Source organism: Pseudorca crassidens, chromosome 9, assembly GCF_039906515.1.
Source record: "Pseudorca crassidens isolate mPseCra1 chromosome 9, mPseCra1.hap1, whole genome shotgun sequence".
In the NCBI taxonomy this organism is placed as follows: domain Eukaryota; kingdom Metazoa; phylum Chordata; class Mammalia; order Artiodactyla; family Delphinidae; genus Pseudorca; species Pseudorca crassidens.
The window spans coordinates 25091289-25106534 of record NC_090304.1 but is presented as its reverse complement, the minus strand read 5'-3'; the positions used below and the strand labels follow the sequence as shown (position 1 = coordinate 25106534).

The 15246-nt window shown below is 45.4% G+C and overlaps 1 protein-coding gene across 3 annotated transcripts in view; it reads left to right on the top strand.

The window, feature by feature from the left end:
- Positions 1-15246, top strand: part of KIAA1549L (KIAA1549 like) — a 280665-nt gene that overhangs the window by 182500 nt on the left and 82919 nt on the right. For all 3 annotated transcript variants that reach the window (XM_067749478.1, XM_067749477.1, XM_067749476.1), the window contains 2 exons: positions 4661-4824; positions 10793-10983. In XM_067749478.1, the coding sequence (XP_067605579.1) occupies positions 4661-4824; positions 10793-10983 (355 nt within the window). The remainder of the gene's footprint in view (positions 1-4660; positions 4825-10792; positions 10984-15246) is intronic.

Below are 15246 nucleotides of genomic sequence, written 5' to 3'. Positions count from 1 at the left end.
CGTAAAGCAGGCAAAACCTCTGCCCTCATGGACCTTACATTCCTGAGCGGGCAGGTTAAACAGACAAAATAACTGAATAATATGTTAGATGCTAATAAGTGCCATGGAGAAAAATTAAGCACAGAAGGGGCTAGGGGATGCCGAGGAGATAATGGCTGTGATTTTAAATTGTTGGGGTGTCGAGAAGAGGATATTGAGGAAGTAACCTTTGAGTGACCACCTGAGGATACCTGGGACAAGAATCCAGGCAGAGGGGGGAGGGTTTGAGAGCCAGCGAGGAGGTCCCGATGGAGGAGAGCAGCAGCGATGAGGTCAGAGGTGCAGACTAGGGGCCACGATCGGTGGAGCCCCATGGGCTGCACCCAAGTGGGGTGAGAGCCACGGGAGTGTGTGGGCAGGGGAGGATGGGCCTGGGCTCTCACCAGCTGCTGGACCCTCCCCTGCGTCCACTCACAGCAGTCATGAACTCTGATGTTTTGACAGCCACAGAAACGAGCTGGGAGCTTCTTCGAATGGATTCCTTCTCCTTTCAACATTTGCTCCACATGAGAATAATTATTCTGAGTTTAGGTTATGTGGACCCTTTGACTTCATTCCCTCTGACAGATACTTTGTGTGTGTGTGTGTGTGTGTGTGTGTGTGTGTGTGCATGCACACGCACACATGCACAAACTTCCATTCATGTGTGATAACTCAGAACTGACTTAAATTGTATATTTCAGAGAAATGAATTTTTTGGTAAAAAAAAAATATCTAACCTCCCCGGGGCTCAGTTTCTTCATCTGAAAAATGGGTATGAGAATCTTGACGAAGAGGGTATCCCAATGCCTAACACACGGTAGAAGCTCAAGAATGTGTTGACTCATTTTCCTGTCCTTCCTCTGACACTCTTGTGAGTTAAATAACCATTTGTTCCTTTTCACCTCTGTACATGACTTTGTAGTTTTAGATCATTATGCCAATGAATATACTGGGTTTGGATGACTTCAGCTGACCTAACTTTACTATCGCTTTGACTGTTCAATGAATTTATTAATGTACATAGCATGAATGTGTTCTCTCCCCATTTAAATAGAGGTGAAAGGATTTTCCACACTGCATCAAGAAGGCACACCTCCATCAAAACAATAGAGCTGAGTAAGAGCAAAACACATGTAAATATTTCATTCTTGCTAATGAAAACACTTATATACATATATAAATATATGTAGGATATCACGTTCTGATCCACTATACATTTTTCTCCATCAGGATAGAACAGCATAGCCGAAAAGAGGCATACTGATATTTTTCACAGAAGCACAGAGCTTTAAAAAATGTTAATGGCCTAAAACTCACATATAAATACTGAATTACTAAAAGCAGCAGCAATTACATGTTTAATGTCAACAGGAGCACATTATCTAATGAGCTGTTTGCAGAAGTTAATAATGTGATTAATCACTGACTGACAAAAACTGTGGAAAAGAAGTTCTTTTGTACTGATAGTACTCCCAAGGCAATTGCTGCCTGACGAGAGGTAGATCTTGGCTAATGAGGTGCCAGTTCAAGTCAGGGGCTGGTGGAAGTCAGAGAAAGATCAGCTGGCTCCTCAGGCAGGCCCTCACCACGTGGCACGTACTGGTGGGGCCTTTGTATTCCAGAGTCCAGTCCTCAGCTTTGTGGGTCTAGTAGCCCCCAGAATTAAGCAGGATCAGGAGGACCAAGTTACGCTAACCAGACTTATAAGAGATTGATATATAAACCAGATTGAAAGTATTTAGTTTAAAATATGGATTAGAACTACCAAGGAGAGGGGATTTCTTTAACTGGCTGTTACTCTATCCTTTGTGGAAATCTGTATGGGGAGCCAAATTGCAAAAGGAGTAATGGTAGTTCAGTTACACATTCATTCAACTTTTAATTGAGCACCTACTATGTGCAAGGCACTGTTCTAGGCCCTGGGGAATGCAGCAAACAAGGGACAAAAAACCTCCCTGCTCTCTTAGGGTGCACATTCTAATGGAGAGGCAGGGGGTGACAGATGGTGAGCAAATGTATATGTATCATGACAGATGGTGATACGTACTTTAGAGCCTCACCACTCCAAGTGTGGCCTGGGGGCCTGCTGCATGGGTACCCCCGGGGAGCTTATTAGGCATGTTACCGAGTCCAAGCTTGTACTGCTCACCACACGACAGGCTGATAAATTCAGAGACGAGTTGTTGGGGCCAGGAATAGTGACTTTATTTGGAAAGCCAGTAGACTGAGAAGATGGTGGACTTGTGTCCCAAAGAACGTATTACAGGGGGACCCATCCCAACCCACAGAATCAGAATCCACATTTGAGCAAGATTCCCAGGTGATGGGCATGCACATTAAAGTTTGAGAAGCACTGATTTAGAGAAAAATTAAGTAGGAAGAGGGGGATGGAGAGTGCTAAGGGCAGGGATTGTTATTGATATTTTATAGAGAGTACAGGGAAGGCCTCACAGATATGGTAACACTTGTTCAGAGCCCTGATGGAGGGAGGGAGGGAGCCACGTGGATATGTAGGTGAAGAGCGTTCTAGGTAGTAGAAGAATAAGCTGGTGCAAAGGCCCTGAGGCAGGAGCATGTCCTGCATGTTTGAGGAACAGTAGGAGGGAGGTAGGCTGGAGCAGAGTGAGTTGAAGGAAGAGTTGTAAGGGCAGAGAAGTAACTAGATGGTTGGTCAGGCAGATCACTTAAGGTCTTATAGAAATTATAAGGACCCTGGCTCTTACTCTTAGTGGGGTTGGAGCCTCTGGAGGGTTTGAGCAGAAGAATGTTGTGATCTGAATTTTTAAAGGATCACTCCAGCTTCTGTCTTGCAAATAGACTATAGGGAACAAGGGAGGAGCTCATTGCAGTAATTCAGGTGAGAGATGTTGGTAGCTTGGACTATAGCAATAGAAAGAAGTCATATATTTTGAAGATGGAGATGACAAGGTTTGTTGCTCAGTAGGATATTGAGTGAGAGTAAAAGAGACAGGTCAACATTGATGGCAAAGTTATTGGTCTGAGCATCTGGAAGGAAGGAGTTGCCATTTGTTGGAGTGGAAAATATCACAAGAACAGGTTTGGTTGGGGGTGGGGGGATTGGGAGTTGGGCTCTGGATATATTAGAGACATTTCTTAAGTATCCAGCTGGAGATTTGAGTTGATGGGTGGATACAGGAATCTGGAGTTCAGAGTAGTGGTCCTGGTTAGAGAGATAAATGAGCAGCAACAGCACAGATGGTTTTTAAGCCTTGAGTCCATGAGATCATCTAGGGAGTGGGAGAGAAGAGAGCTTGTGTGGTATTAACAGTATCACCAAGCTCAAACAGCCAGCTGCAGCCATCTTGCCCACCAGATAGACCTGCCATCCGGCCAGGTTACCCATGTCTGCTGGTCGGGGTACCCTCCCCTGGCATGGATAAATCTTTGGTTCTCTTTTTCTAGATTTTCTGCAGACCCCACTCCCTTCCAATAACTCTTTATTCCTATAAACAATTATTTTGGTTACTGTTTTCTTTACTCCAGTCCTTTTGATTGGACTGAGGTGTTTCCAAAGCTTCCCCACCTGGGATCGTGGGCGGAGGACTCATTCATCTCATATCAAAGGCTTTTTCTTTTTCTCACATTTTCCTAACCCAGCTTACTGAAAAGTTGAAAGAATTGTACAGTGAACACCCATGTTGCTACCACCTCGATTCCACAATTAGCGTTTTACTCTATTTTAATAATCACATCTCTGTTCATCTATTTTTCCATTCATCTGTTAATCCATCATATTTTTTGATGTATTTCAAAGTAAGTTGCAAACATCAGTAGACTTCAACCCAAAACACTTCAGTATGCCTATCATTGCCTAGAGTTCAATATTCATTTGTGATGTTTTAGATAAAATCAGCATACAGTGAAATGAACAGCTCTTAACTATACCATTTGATGTTTTGACAAGTGTATACACCTGTGTGACCCAAACCCCTATCATGATGTAGAGCATGACCACCAACCTGTGGCCCTTTGCAACTTAATTAATGCCAGCCCCACCCTCCTTGAGGCACCTACTGTTCTAATAACACATTCTTCCTACTGACAGTCACTTTCGTTACGCTGTTTCACTCTGGCTCTGAGAATAGCTGGATCGTTTTGATTAGACAAGGCATTTCCATGCCTCCCCAGGCAGCCATCGGGGGGCGGGGCAGATCCGTCCACTCAGGTATGTTTTATTCGTTGCTCACTCAGCGGGTGACTTAACTACAATATTTAGAGTCATCTCTCCGTGGCCTTTGCCGCCTGACTGCCCCTCAGATTGCTTCTCTCTCCTCTTTTGACTCACGGACATTACCAGAGGGGAAACTTGATACCAATCCATCTTCCTCTTCCTCCTCTTAATCATAGTGAAGGCTCACATTTCTTGAGCACCTACTAGGGGCCACACCAAAGCACCACATGTACCTTGCCTCTCTGATGCCTTGCAACGTGATAGCCCCATTTTACAGATGAGGACACTGAGGCTCAGAGACTTTGAGTAGCTTGCCAAGGCAAGAGCCTTTTTGAGCCCAGACCCTCTCAACCCTCTCACGACCTGGGACTGGAGGGCATTTATCTCCTGCTTGCTTTCCCCTTCCCCGAGCTCCTTGTCATGTGCTTCCCCTACTCTTCCCTGCAGCCGTGGTGAAGAACCCGCCCAACAACCTGTGGATCATCGCCGCGGTGCTGGCGCCCATTGCCGTGGTCACGGTCATCATTATCATCATCACTGCCGTGCTCTGCCGGAAGAACAAGAACGACTTCAAGCCAGACACCATGATGAACCTGCCCCAGAGAGCAAAGGTACGAGATGGAAGCTGTGAGGAGAGGGGCAGGAGCCCTGGCCCCTTGGGGCTCCACCTGCCTTTTCTCTCATGGCTCTTGAGGTCTTTGCAAGTACCTTCAGAAGCATCCTCATGAGTCCTCATGTTGAAGGAGACCCTTTATTTACTTATTTGAATGTTTTAAAAATTGTGGTAAAATATACATAGCATAAAATTTACCATCTTAGTCACTTACAAGTGTACAGTTCAGTATTCTTTGGAATATTTGCATTCTTGTGCCACCTTTATTTTTATAATGAGGACACGGTAGCTAATGCTCATCTAACGCTCACTCTTTGCCTTAAATGCTTCTCAGGGCTTTGCATATACCAGCAACCCCTAATCTTGCCAGCAACCCTTTGAGGAAGAACATTATTTTACAGATGAGGAAACAGGCACAGAAAACGAGTTGCTAGCTAGACCTGAAAGGGGCCTCAGAGGTCATCTGATCGGACACCTTCCCTTTTACAGAGAAGTGACTTCTTCACAATGGCACAGTTAGTAAGTAGCAGAACTGATAGTAGAACCAGGTCTCTTGGCTCCTAACTCAGGGCCCTTTGGGGCACATCAGACCCTCAAAATTTTCCTTCTTCCGCTGGCCGGAATGGCTGATCTTCAAAGGCTGCATGACGGGCGAGCTACAGATGCTTGGCCGGGCAGCCATCAACCCCCAGTTCAGTGGCTCCCCTGAGGGCTGGCCGGGAGCCCCGGCCACTTTCCACAGCCTCCACAGGGCCGTACCACCCATCTCCAGTGACTGGAAGGGGAATGAACTGAGGAAATTCCAAAGGCTAATTCTCCAGTCACATAGCTCCCTTCACAATAGTCCCCGAAGGGACTATAATAACCTGTAATACCCAGTGTTTAAATAATGCCTTACAATATCCTGGGCTATCCTAGGTCTGTCACCTTGTTTGCTCATCACAGTAGCCCTGTGAGGTAGGTTATAATCAGGGCAGCATTTATGATTTTCATTTTACTGCAGAGAAACCCAAAGGAAAGAGAGACTGTGGGACTTACTCCACAGCAGTGGGGGAGGTACTCAGGCCCATATCCGAGTCTTTGGGCTGTGTCTACTTTATACCCCTTCCTGAGCTCTGAGATTTGGTGGGTAGGATCCTCTTCCAGCCCTGAACATCTGAGCTTTGTCTACCTGTGCAGGAATGAAACAGCGAATGGAATTTCACATCCACTGGGATGCATGACGTAGTGATCGTCCTTGCTGGGAGTCAGGCATGTCTAGTTCTTCCTGGATGATCATACCTTGCTTCAGCAAAAGAAATCAAATGAATTTGATTGTTTGTTAAACCGAGTCACCTGTTGAGAAGCTGCGGCTTGCTGAGACACTGTCTAGTGAGGAGCCCAACCCCAAAGAATGTCGTTCCGTGTCTGTTGACATAAAGCCACCCGCTGCGCGGACGCAGCACGATGTTGGTAATTACCCAAGCAGTGAAAAATGAAACTATTCCAAGAAGGGGTATTTCATTTCCATCTTAGCTTGGTTATAATCTGAGCCTTGCAGACATAACAGTAATTACCAGAATCTAATTGCAGCTGAGTCCAGGAATGCAAAACATGCCATACTGAGGTTGTAAATGCCATCTTTGTGTGCTAGATGAAGCCAAAATTTTACTAATTTGCCGAGATGAGTTGGGCAGCACATGATTTCAGCATATCTTCTGGCTGGAAAGCTGTCTGAGGCTGGAACAGATTCACGTGTGTGGGTTTTCATAGCCCCTTTTATGTCCCTTCCCGGTGCATTGTGCTTCAACAGATACCCGGCTGCTGTGGAAAATCAAGCAAATTTATGTTCCATGAGATGATTGAGTTCACTTGTGTGGGGTGATGGCGGTTGTTTTCTCCCTCAATGAGACTGGGCTACGCACTTGATTTCCAAAGCCCTTTTATCACGGGAAACCAGCGGGGTGGAACTGCCTCTTTCTTACCGCAGTCCTGCCCGTTGCAACCCAGGGGCACTGCAGTGTTTGCAAGAGGAGAGAGCCGCCTGCATCACTTCTCAGAACCGTTGTGTGTGAGCAGAATTCATTTAACGCCAAGGGACCAGGCGGGATGAAAAAGTTAGCTTTCGCCACCAATCCAGAGACCGGGAGGGTGGTCTCCTAGTCTCCAGGGACACCACTGTGCCTGTAAAGATGCGGGCTGCAGTGCCAGAGGACATGGCTGGGGATCCTTGCTGAGCCCCACTAATAGACTTAACATCCTAAGAGGAGGTGAGTGTGGCTGTCCCGGGAGCCAAGACCCAGCCGTGCACGCCCACACCCTTCTGCAGAGACAAGGTACCACAGATGTAACCCTATTACCATTGCTGTCATCCGGGCTTCGGCAGGTAGAAGATTGAGAAAATGATCAGCGCAGGAGGAGGGCCAGGCCTCATGCCTTTATCGCCTCCTTTCTTCCTAGTTCACTTTTCCCTCCTCTTTGTCATTGGATTCATAGCCTTTCCCCAGGTTTTCCCTTCAACTGAAGAGAACATGATCCCCTGGAATAGGCCACCTTAAGAGAAAGTTGTTAGGGCCATATCCAGGTGCAGAGTGAGCTTGGAGGGCCTGCACTGGTTGGCATGACCTTCTGCTTGGGATGGGTCTGCTTTAGTCACCCCCTAAAGATGCCCAGCTGTCTCCTGTTTCTCACATATTATCTATATGACCATACTTAACCTCTTTGTGCCTCAATTTTCCCATCTGTGAAATGGGGGTGATAACAGTATTCACTTACAGGTTGTTGTGAGGATTGAGTTATGTGCATTACTTTGAGTGTACCTGGTACAGAATAAATATTATATATAAGTTGATGTTTATTATTATACATGCTTTCTTCTTAAAAGATCGGGGTAACATGTTTACCTTTGAAATTGTTGGAGATTATTTTGATTTGATAATTTTACAAAACTCATTAAAGCAACTGTAAATGTTTCATGATGTTGTATTAACGGTGTTAGTGGTCACTATTGTGTGTCCCGTGGGCAGTTAGTTAATCTCAGGTGATTTTCAAGTTGGAGGTTGAAAGACCACTATCCTGTCAGTCAGAAGAGTAAGGTACTAGTCTTGAGTCTTTCACCACTTAGCTGTGTGATCTTGGCCAAGTCACCGAACCTCTCTGAGCTTTTGTTTTCTTACCTGTAAAGTGAAGACTGTGCTGTTTGCCCTGCTTTCCCCATGTGGTTGTTGTGAGAATGAAATGAGGTGTCAGTGTTTTGCAGGCTGTAAGTACTGAACATGCACAGGGATTGTTATTATTAACCTAATAACGAGGGCCGCCTTTTAAGCTTGTTATTCCTTAATGTCTCCCTGCTCACCCACCGTCAACCCAGTCTCCTGAAGTATCTAGCGGGTAACTTCAGCCCAGTGTGAAGGGTGAGAGGCCAAGTTCAGAGAGAGTGAGGATGAGAGGGGCAAGCCAGAGCTAGCTCGTCTTCCTCACTAGGTTCTCAGGTCATCTTAGCCGCCAGTGCAGACTCCAAGTACCTCACACACAGGCCAGGAGGCTCAACACAGGAGCCAGGCCAAGTGTGGTAAAAGATGCCCAACCAAGATGGCAGGCTGCAGAAGGAGAGGAGAGGCCGTGGGAAGAACCATCAAGCAGTGGTTGGGTGTTCTGGCTCTGGGCCATATAGTACTGGGTTCAAATCCCGGCTCTACCATAGACCAGCTGTGTGAGCCTGGGGAAGTTGCCGAACCTTTCAACCTCAGTTTCTTCATCTTTAAAATGGGGAACCATAACAATCCCTACCTCCTTGAACTACAGTGAGGATGAAATGACATAATTTATGCAACGTATTCGATACTGTACTAGTAATATCAAGTGAAGCTGAAACTGTGAGCTCCTTGAGGGTAGGGGGCCAGTTATTATTCACCTTTATGTTTCCAGCATCAAGTGCAGTCCCTGACACAAGCCAGTGCTCAATAACTAGAGTTGGAGCAAAACTGAATAGGATAATGGGAGGATGGGGGTATGGCATAAAAGGGACCAACAGGAGATGAGGCTGGGCACATGGATTCAGACAGAATGTGAAGGGTCTTGGGTGCCTTGCCAAAGGGTTTGGGTGCCATGGAGCGTTTTTCATGAGGTAGTGATGATGACCTGACATGGTTCTAAGGGAGGTAACTTTGGAGGCTTGTCAAGGGTGGGCCTGGAAAGGAGCAGAATGGAGGTAACAAGACCAGGGCAGGGTCCTTACAACAGTGGACCTGGAGAGAAAAGGTCAGCTTCCAGAAACATTTCAGTTGAATTCAATTGGTGATCAATTGTTTGTAGGAGAAGCAGGTGAGTCAGTATTCTGGGAACATCAGCACATCCTCTGAAGGCTCCTTTGTATTTCATGTACCACCAAGGGAGGGGAGGGAAATGAACAAACACTATTTCAGAAGCACATTCCCAGATCTTAGCATAGAATTTTAGTGGTTACCACGTGGGTCAGAGTGTGAGTGTCTCAGAGAAGAGAGACCAGTGACCACACCTCCCAGAGTGATTTATCCAGGGAACTGTCCATGGCTATACTACAGGCAGCTTGAAATAAGGAAGCTTTGCTGGATTTAGCAAGAAAACGCCATCCTATTCTGAGACACGATTTGATGGGTTGGGCCAGGGTCTTAGACCATTAAATCTGGCTGGAGCCTTCCTGTTACAATTCTTAGCTAAGTAACCTGCTGAAAGAGGAACTTCTGATCATATCAAGTGCTGATAGAACCCAAACAATAGAGGTTAAGTTTCATCCCAAATTTTCTTAAGGAGAATCCACTGATGTCCATTTCACCTGGCCTATGATTTAGTAGGCAGGAAAGCAGTATTAGCTAATATTGATTGAGCATTTGCTGTGTGTCAGGTACTTAGCTAAATGCTGGACTTGAATTTACTTATGTAATCTACACAGCCTCCCTTTAAGGGTAGTTAAATATCACGCTCACAGACATACACATTTGATCCTGCTTACGCTGTTATTCTCTCCATTTTACAGGTGAGGAGACATGTGCAGAGAATTTCAGTAACTTGCCCAAGGTCACCCAGCTAATACATGTCAGAGCCAGGATTTGAATCCAGGCTGTCTGCTTTTGGAGCTGCTGACCTTAACCTCCCCATCGTCCTGCCTCAGATCTGTGTTGTGCTGTTTTGGGGTGTCAAGCAGAATAGAGACACTCGCAGGAATTGTTTAAATATGCTTCTTGGTTTTTTCATTACCCCACTAATAAATGTCTGTTGGGTTTTGCTCACAGCTGCCCTATCCACTTGGGATTTCAGACGTTGTACAACAAAAGCCTTGCTAATTTTTCAGTAATGAATTATAGGAGAGCCAGCCTGCTTAAGGGAGAGGTCTGGATTAAAGAGTGATTCCATAGATTCCATTTTATTATTAATAATTGTGCTGCCTCGCCTGTGGTAGCACATTTCCTCCCTCTGTTTTCAGAGCTGTGATCCCCTTTCATACTCAAGGGTGGTGGAGGTAAAGCAGATAGGATTATCCTCATTTCTCAGATGAGACAGCTGAGGTTCAGAGTCCAAGTGACTTGGCAAGGCTGCACACCTGCTATTAAACAGGCTTTAAGGGATGACAAAATATTCCTAGGTAGGAGAAGATGCGGGACCTGTTTAATGTAGCAATTAAGAGCTTCTAATTAGCAGTATCCTGTGACTTAAAATAAGTGGTCTAAAATCCTTGAAAGTATTTGTTCTCACACACGTATTTGCATCTTGTTTATACTAGTCATTCTTCTGAGTCTTAGCTATAGCGATTCTGGAGCTATAGGTGGAATTAACGCGGATTTTGATTTTGCAGAGACAGAAATTATGATGGAGATTCATGTTAACTCTTGTTCCTCAGAAAGCTAAGTATGGTCCCAGCACATGCACTTTCCCACCTGTCTTCTCTTAAAGCTGCTGTGAGCGTCTTGCTTTGCCAGAAACGTGACTGCAAATCTGTTTCCTCTCTGCAGCCTGTGCAGGGCTTTGATTATGCCAAGCAGCACCTGGGCCAGCAAGGGGTGGACGAAGAGGTCATCCCCGTGACTCAGGAAACGGTGGTCCTCCCACTGCCCGTTAGAGATGTTCCTGCCTCTCAGGAAAGGGATGCCCCTCAGGATGGAAGTACTATCAAGACGGCCAAATCCATCGAAACCAGAAAGAGGTAGGCACGGGGCCAGCTTCTGCCTCTCTGTGTCAGCAAGAGAAATCATGGCTGGGGAGAACAGCTGAAGCCCTCAAGTTAATTCCTCTGTTCTCTTTAAAAATTCCCCTTCGTGCTTGTTTTGAATATTTGAGAAGGAGACTAAGGGAGACGATAAGAATCACAATACCTGCTTCTCATGAGCCACTCGTAAGGTTTTAGATGCCTGATCAACCCCAACGGAAGAGGTTTAGCTCTTAGATTTATTATAACAACTTTGGCACTGATGTCACACTTATATTTTTAATTTATCTCAAGAGCAGTGCCTTTGGTTCAGGATAGTTGTATTTTATCTGGCAATTTCTCTATAGAGCTTATGATTTTAGTTCAAAAACCATTTATTGAGTTTTTACTATGAACAGAGCACTTTGACAGGCATTGGGAGGACTACAAAAAGGTTTAAGATTGATTCCTGACCCCGAGCATCTCCTGATGGAAAGACAGAAATTGCTGAAATACCAAACGTGATGGGCGGGTGCCCACAGTGGAGTCTGAACCAAGTCCTGGGGAAAAGAGAGGAGGAAGAATTTAATTCTGATGAGGGAAAACGTCGTGGAGGAGGTTATGTTGTAGCCAAGCCTTGAAGGGCAAGTGGGATGCCCATAGGTGGGAAGAGATAAAGGGATCCAGGCTGGCAGAGCCAGGAGAGATACGGACATCCATGCTCACTTAATAATGAGTGTCGCTGGGGCTTAGAGCTCACAGTGCTTGGGTTATAGTGAAAGATGAAACCAGAAGATAGATGAAAACTGTGGAGGGTCTTAACTGCCAGCCTAAGGAGTTTGACCTTTATTCTCTAGGCATTGGTAAGGCACTGAAAGTTCTTCAGGGAGACAGTGATGTCCAGCCTGTATCTTAGAAAGACTACTCCAGCGGCAATGTGGATGATAGATGGGAGAGGTTAGGCTGGAGGGCAGGAGCCTGTTAGGACTTTGCAATAGGCTCACAAAGAGGTAATGAACTCTCTGGCCAGCCCTGTTGTCTGGCTGAACCAGCTCCCATTGCCAACCTTACCTGGGACCACAGTGGCGGCTGGAAAAGCTACATCCTCTCCCCCTCCTTCCCTCCCTTCACCTAACATATTTATCGACTGCTTGCTGTCTACTAGGCACTAGGGATACTGCAGTAAACAAGATAAAGTTCCTACTCCCGTGGTGCTTACAGTTTGGTAGGGAGAGATAGACAATAAACAAATAGAGAAATAGAAATATAGTAGGTTGGGCAGTGATGAGTACAAAGAAAACCAAAGCATGGTAAGGGAATGCAGAGTTGGAGAGGGGAAGATGAGGCTATTTTAGCAGGAAGTTGGGGAAGGCCTCTCTGATAAAGTGACATTTGAGGAAGACCTGATTGAAATGATGTGTGAGCCTTGAGGTTATCTTGCAGAAAAACTTTCCAAGCAGATGGAACAGTGTGTACAAAGCCCAGGGGAGGGAACTTCTTGACTTGCTTAAGGAAGAGCACGAAGGCCAAAGAGGCTGATATGAAGGAGGGGGGAAGTGGTAGCAGGTGGGCCAGAGGAGCTGCCTGAGGTTGAGCATGGCAGGCTTTATAGACCAAAGTCAGGACTTGAGATTTTGTTGTGAATAAAGATCAGAAGTCATTGGAAGGTTTTGAGAGGAACAGTGATGGGATGTGACTTGCAATTTTAAAGGTTCACTATGGCTGCCGTGTGGAAGTAGACTGTAGAGAAGCAGAATAGAAGCAGAGAGACCCATTAGGAAGCTATTGCAAGAGTGGAAGAAGTGATTGGGTTCTAGAGATGTTTAGAAGGAAGGGCTGACAGGATTTGCTGATAGATTGTTGTGGGGTATGGAAATAGGGATGAATTTGCCATTTATTGTGCTGGGGAAGACTGGAGGAGAAGTTCGTAGGGGACAATCAAGAGTATGGATGTGGGTATGTTAAGTTTGAGATGCTCACGAGACATGCAAGTGGAGATGTTGAGAGCTCCGTTAACCATATGAGTCTGGAGTTCAGAGGAGAGGTCCAGAGTAGAAATATAAATGTAGGAGCTGTCAGCGTTTGGTTATAAAAAGCTCTGAGACTAGATGGGGATCTAGGAGAGTGTAGCTAGAGAAGAAATCAAAGAACTGACCCCTGGGACATTGCAACGATTAGAGGTCCAGATAATGAAGACGGATCAGCAAAAGAGTCTGAAAAGCATCAGTAAGAAAGGCACAAGGAGAGCGAAGCAAGAGTGGAATCTGAGAAGCCAAGAGAGGGGAGTCTTTGCAGGAGGAAGGAAGGATTGTTTGTATCAAATATATAAATTTTGCATTGGAGTCAAGCAGCAAGGCTCTGTGCTTTTCTCTAGGACATCTTGGTACTTAAGAAAGAGGTACAGAGAAACAGGGATGGATTTCAGCTTGTGTGGGAAAGAATGTTGAGGGCATGTGGATTAATTATCTGTTGCCCTCTAACAAACCACTCTAAAGCTTATCAACTTAAAACAACAACCATTTCTTTAGCTCATGATTTTTGGTGGGTCCGCAGTTGAGGCTGAGCTCAGCTGGGTGGTTCTTCTAGTCTGAGCTAGCCTTGGCTGATCTCAGCTGGGCTCACTCATGCATCTTTAGTCAGGTGGAAGGCCTGCTGGGCTGGCTTGTTGATGACAGCCTTGCCTGGGGTGGCCAGGTAACTGGGACCTCTTGACATGTGGTCTTGAACCCTCCAGCAGGCTAGCACTGACTTTCTCACAAGGTGGTTACAGGGTTCCAAGAGCAGTAAGAAAAGAAGCCCCAAACAGGCTTCAAGTCTCTGCTCTTATCATGTTTGCTACTGTCCTGTTGGCCAAAGCAAAACACATAGTCAAGTCCAGAGTCAGTGTGGGAGGGGACTACCCTAAGCTTGGTTACTGGGAGGTGTGAACAAATTGGGACCTTAACTGCAACAGTCCACCCCAGCATGAAGTTGAAACATACAGAGAAGCAATGGATGATTTATCTGAGTTGACTGGCAAGTAGTATTATCTATAGTAATTATTCTCATTATGATCTTTGCCAAGTACTACCATAAAGGCATGCTAACAGTTTATCACCTATTTAGAGGACACTGAAAAAAAATCAATAGAATTACTAAAATTAGAATATTAACATAGCACTGCACTGCCAGGAAGAATAGAAACTTTTCCACCCATTCTAGTTGAGTGGTTTAAATTGTGCAAAGATTTCTTTTAAAAAAATTGTTTTAGGGGGCTTCCCTGGTGGCTCAGTGGTTGAGAGTCCGCCTGCCACTGCAGGGGACATGGGTTCGTGCCCCGGTCTGGGAAGATCCCACATGCTGCGGAGCGGCTGGGCCCGTGAGCCATGGCCACTGAGCCTGCGCGTCCGGAGCCTGTGCTCCGCAACGGGAGAGGCCACAACAGGTGAGAGGCCCGCAGACCGCAAAAAAAAAAAAAATTGTTATTTTGTTTCTTGAATTTGCAAGGAGTCTATTCTTGCTAATCAAATTTAAATACTTAACCTCAGATTTTTATTAAGAAATATTAGCTTATGAAACAAATACAAATAAAGAAAACAATGCCTACCCTATTGAATGATTTCTCCATTTGCTTCATAATTTTACCATAACAATATACTTTTATTAAAGACTGGCTATATCATTGCCATAGCTGTGGGAGAAACATCACCTCTGTTCAAGTTCAGTTGATCACAGGAATCTCTGATCATTTGGGAAGATTTTAGGATGCCACATCCAAGAGCAAGCCCATCACGCATCTATGTTTCTAGCTTCCCCAACTTGCCACTTCAGTTTCCTCGTTCCCGCTAGAGCAGGACCCTTCAGAATGGGGCCGTTAGATGGTCCAAAAAGTTCTGCAGGTGAAAAATAGGGGAAGCCAGTGATCTGGTGGTCATTAAGATATCTTTAAAAAATTTGTTTTAAAACTGAAGGAAAAATGAAGATTCAGCCATTGCAGACAACCAGATGATGTTTTAGGTCCTTTTCCTTATGTAGGCTTTTGGCGATGGCTATTTTGTTGTTCCATGACTGGGATTAATGAGCAAGGATAGAGAAGCACCAGCCATTCGCAATGGGTACTTCAGTGCAGGGATTGGTCATGATTGTTCAGCAGTTGATTAATCCCCACCCCCAAGATTGTTCTTCCAGGATCCATGTACACCCATACTCAGAACGGGGACTACTGAGTTCAATAGACTTAAACTGCAACCTCTCAGGTGACACTTGCTTTCAAAGACATTTTTGTTACTGTCGTGAGTGGAC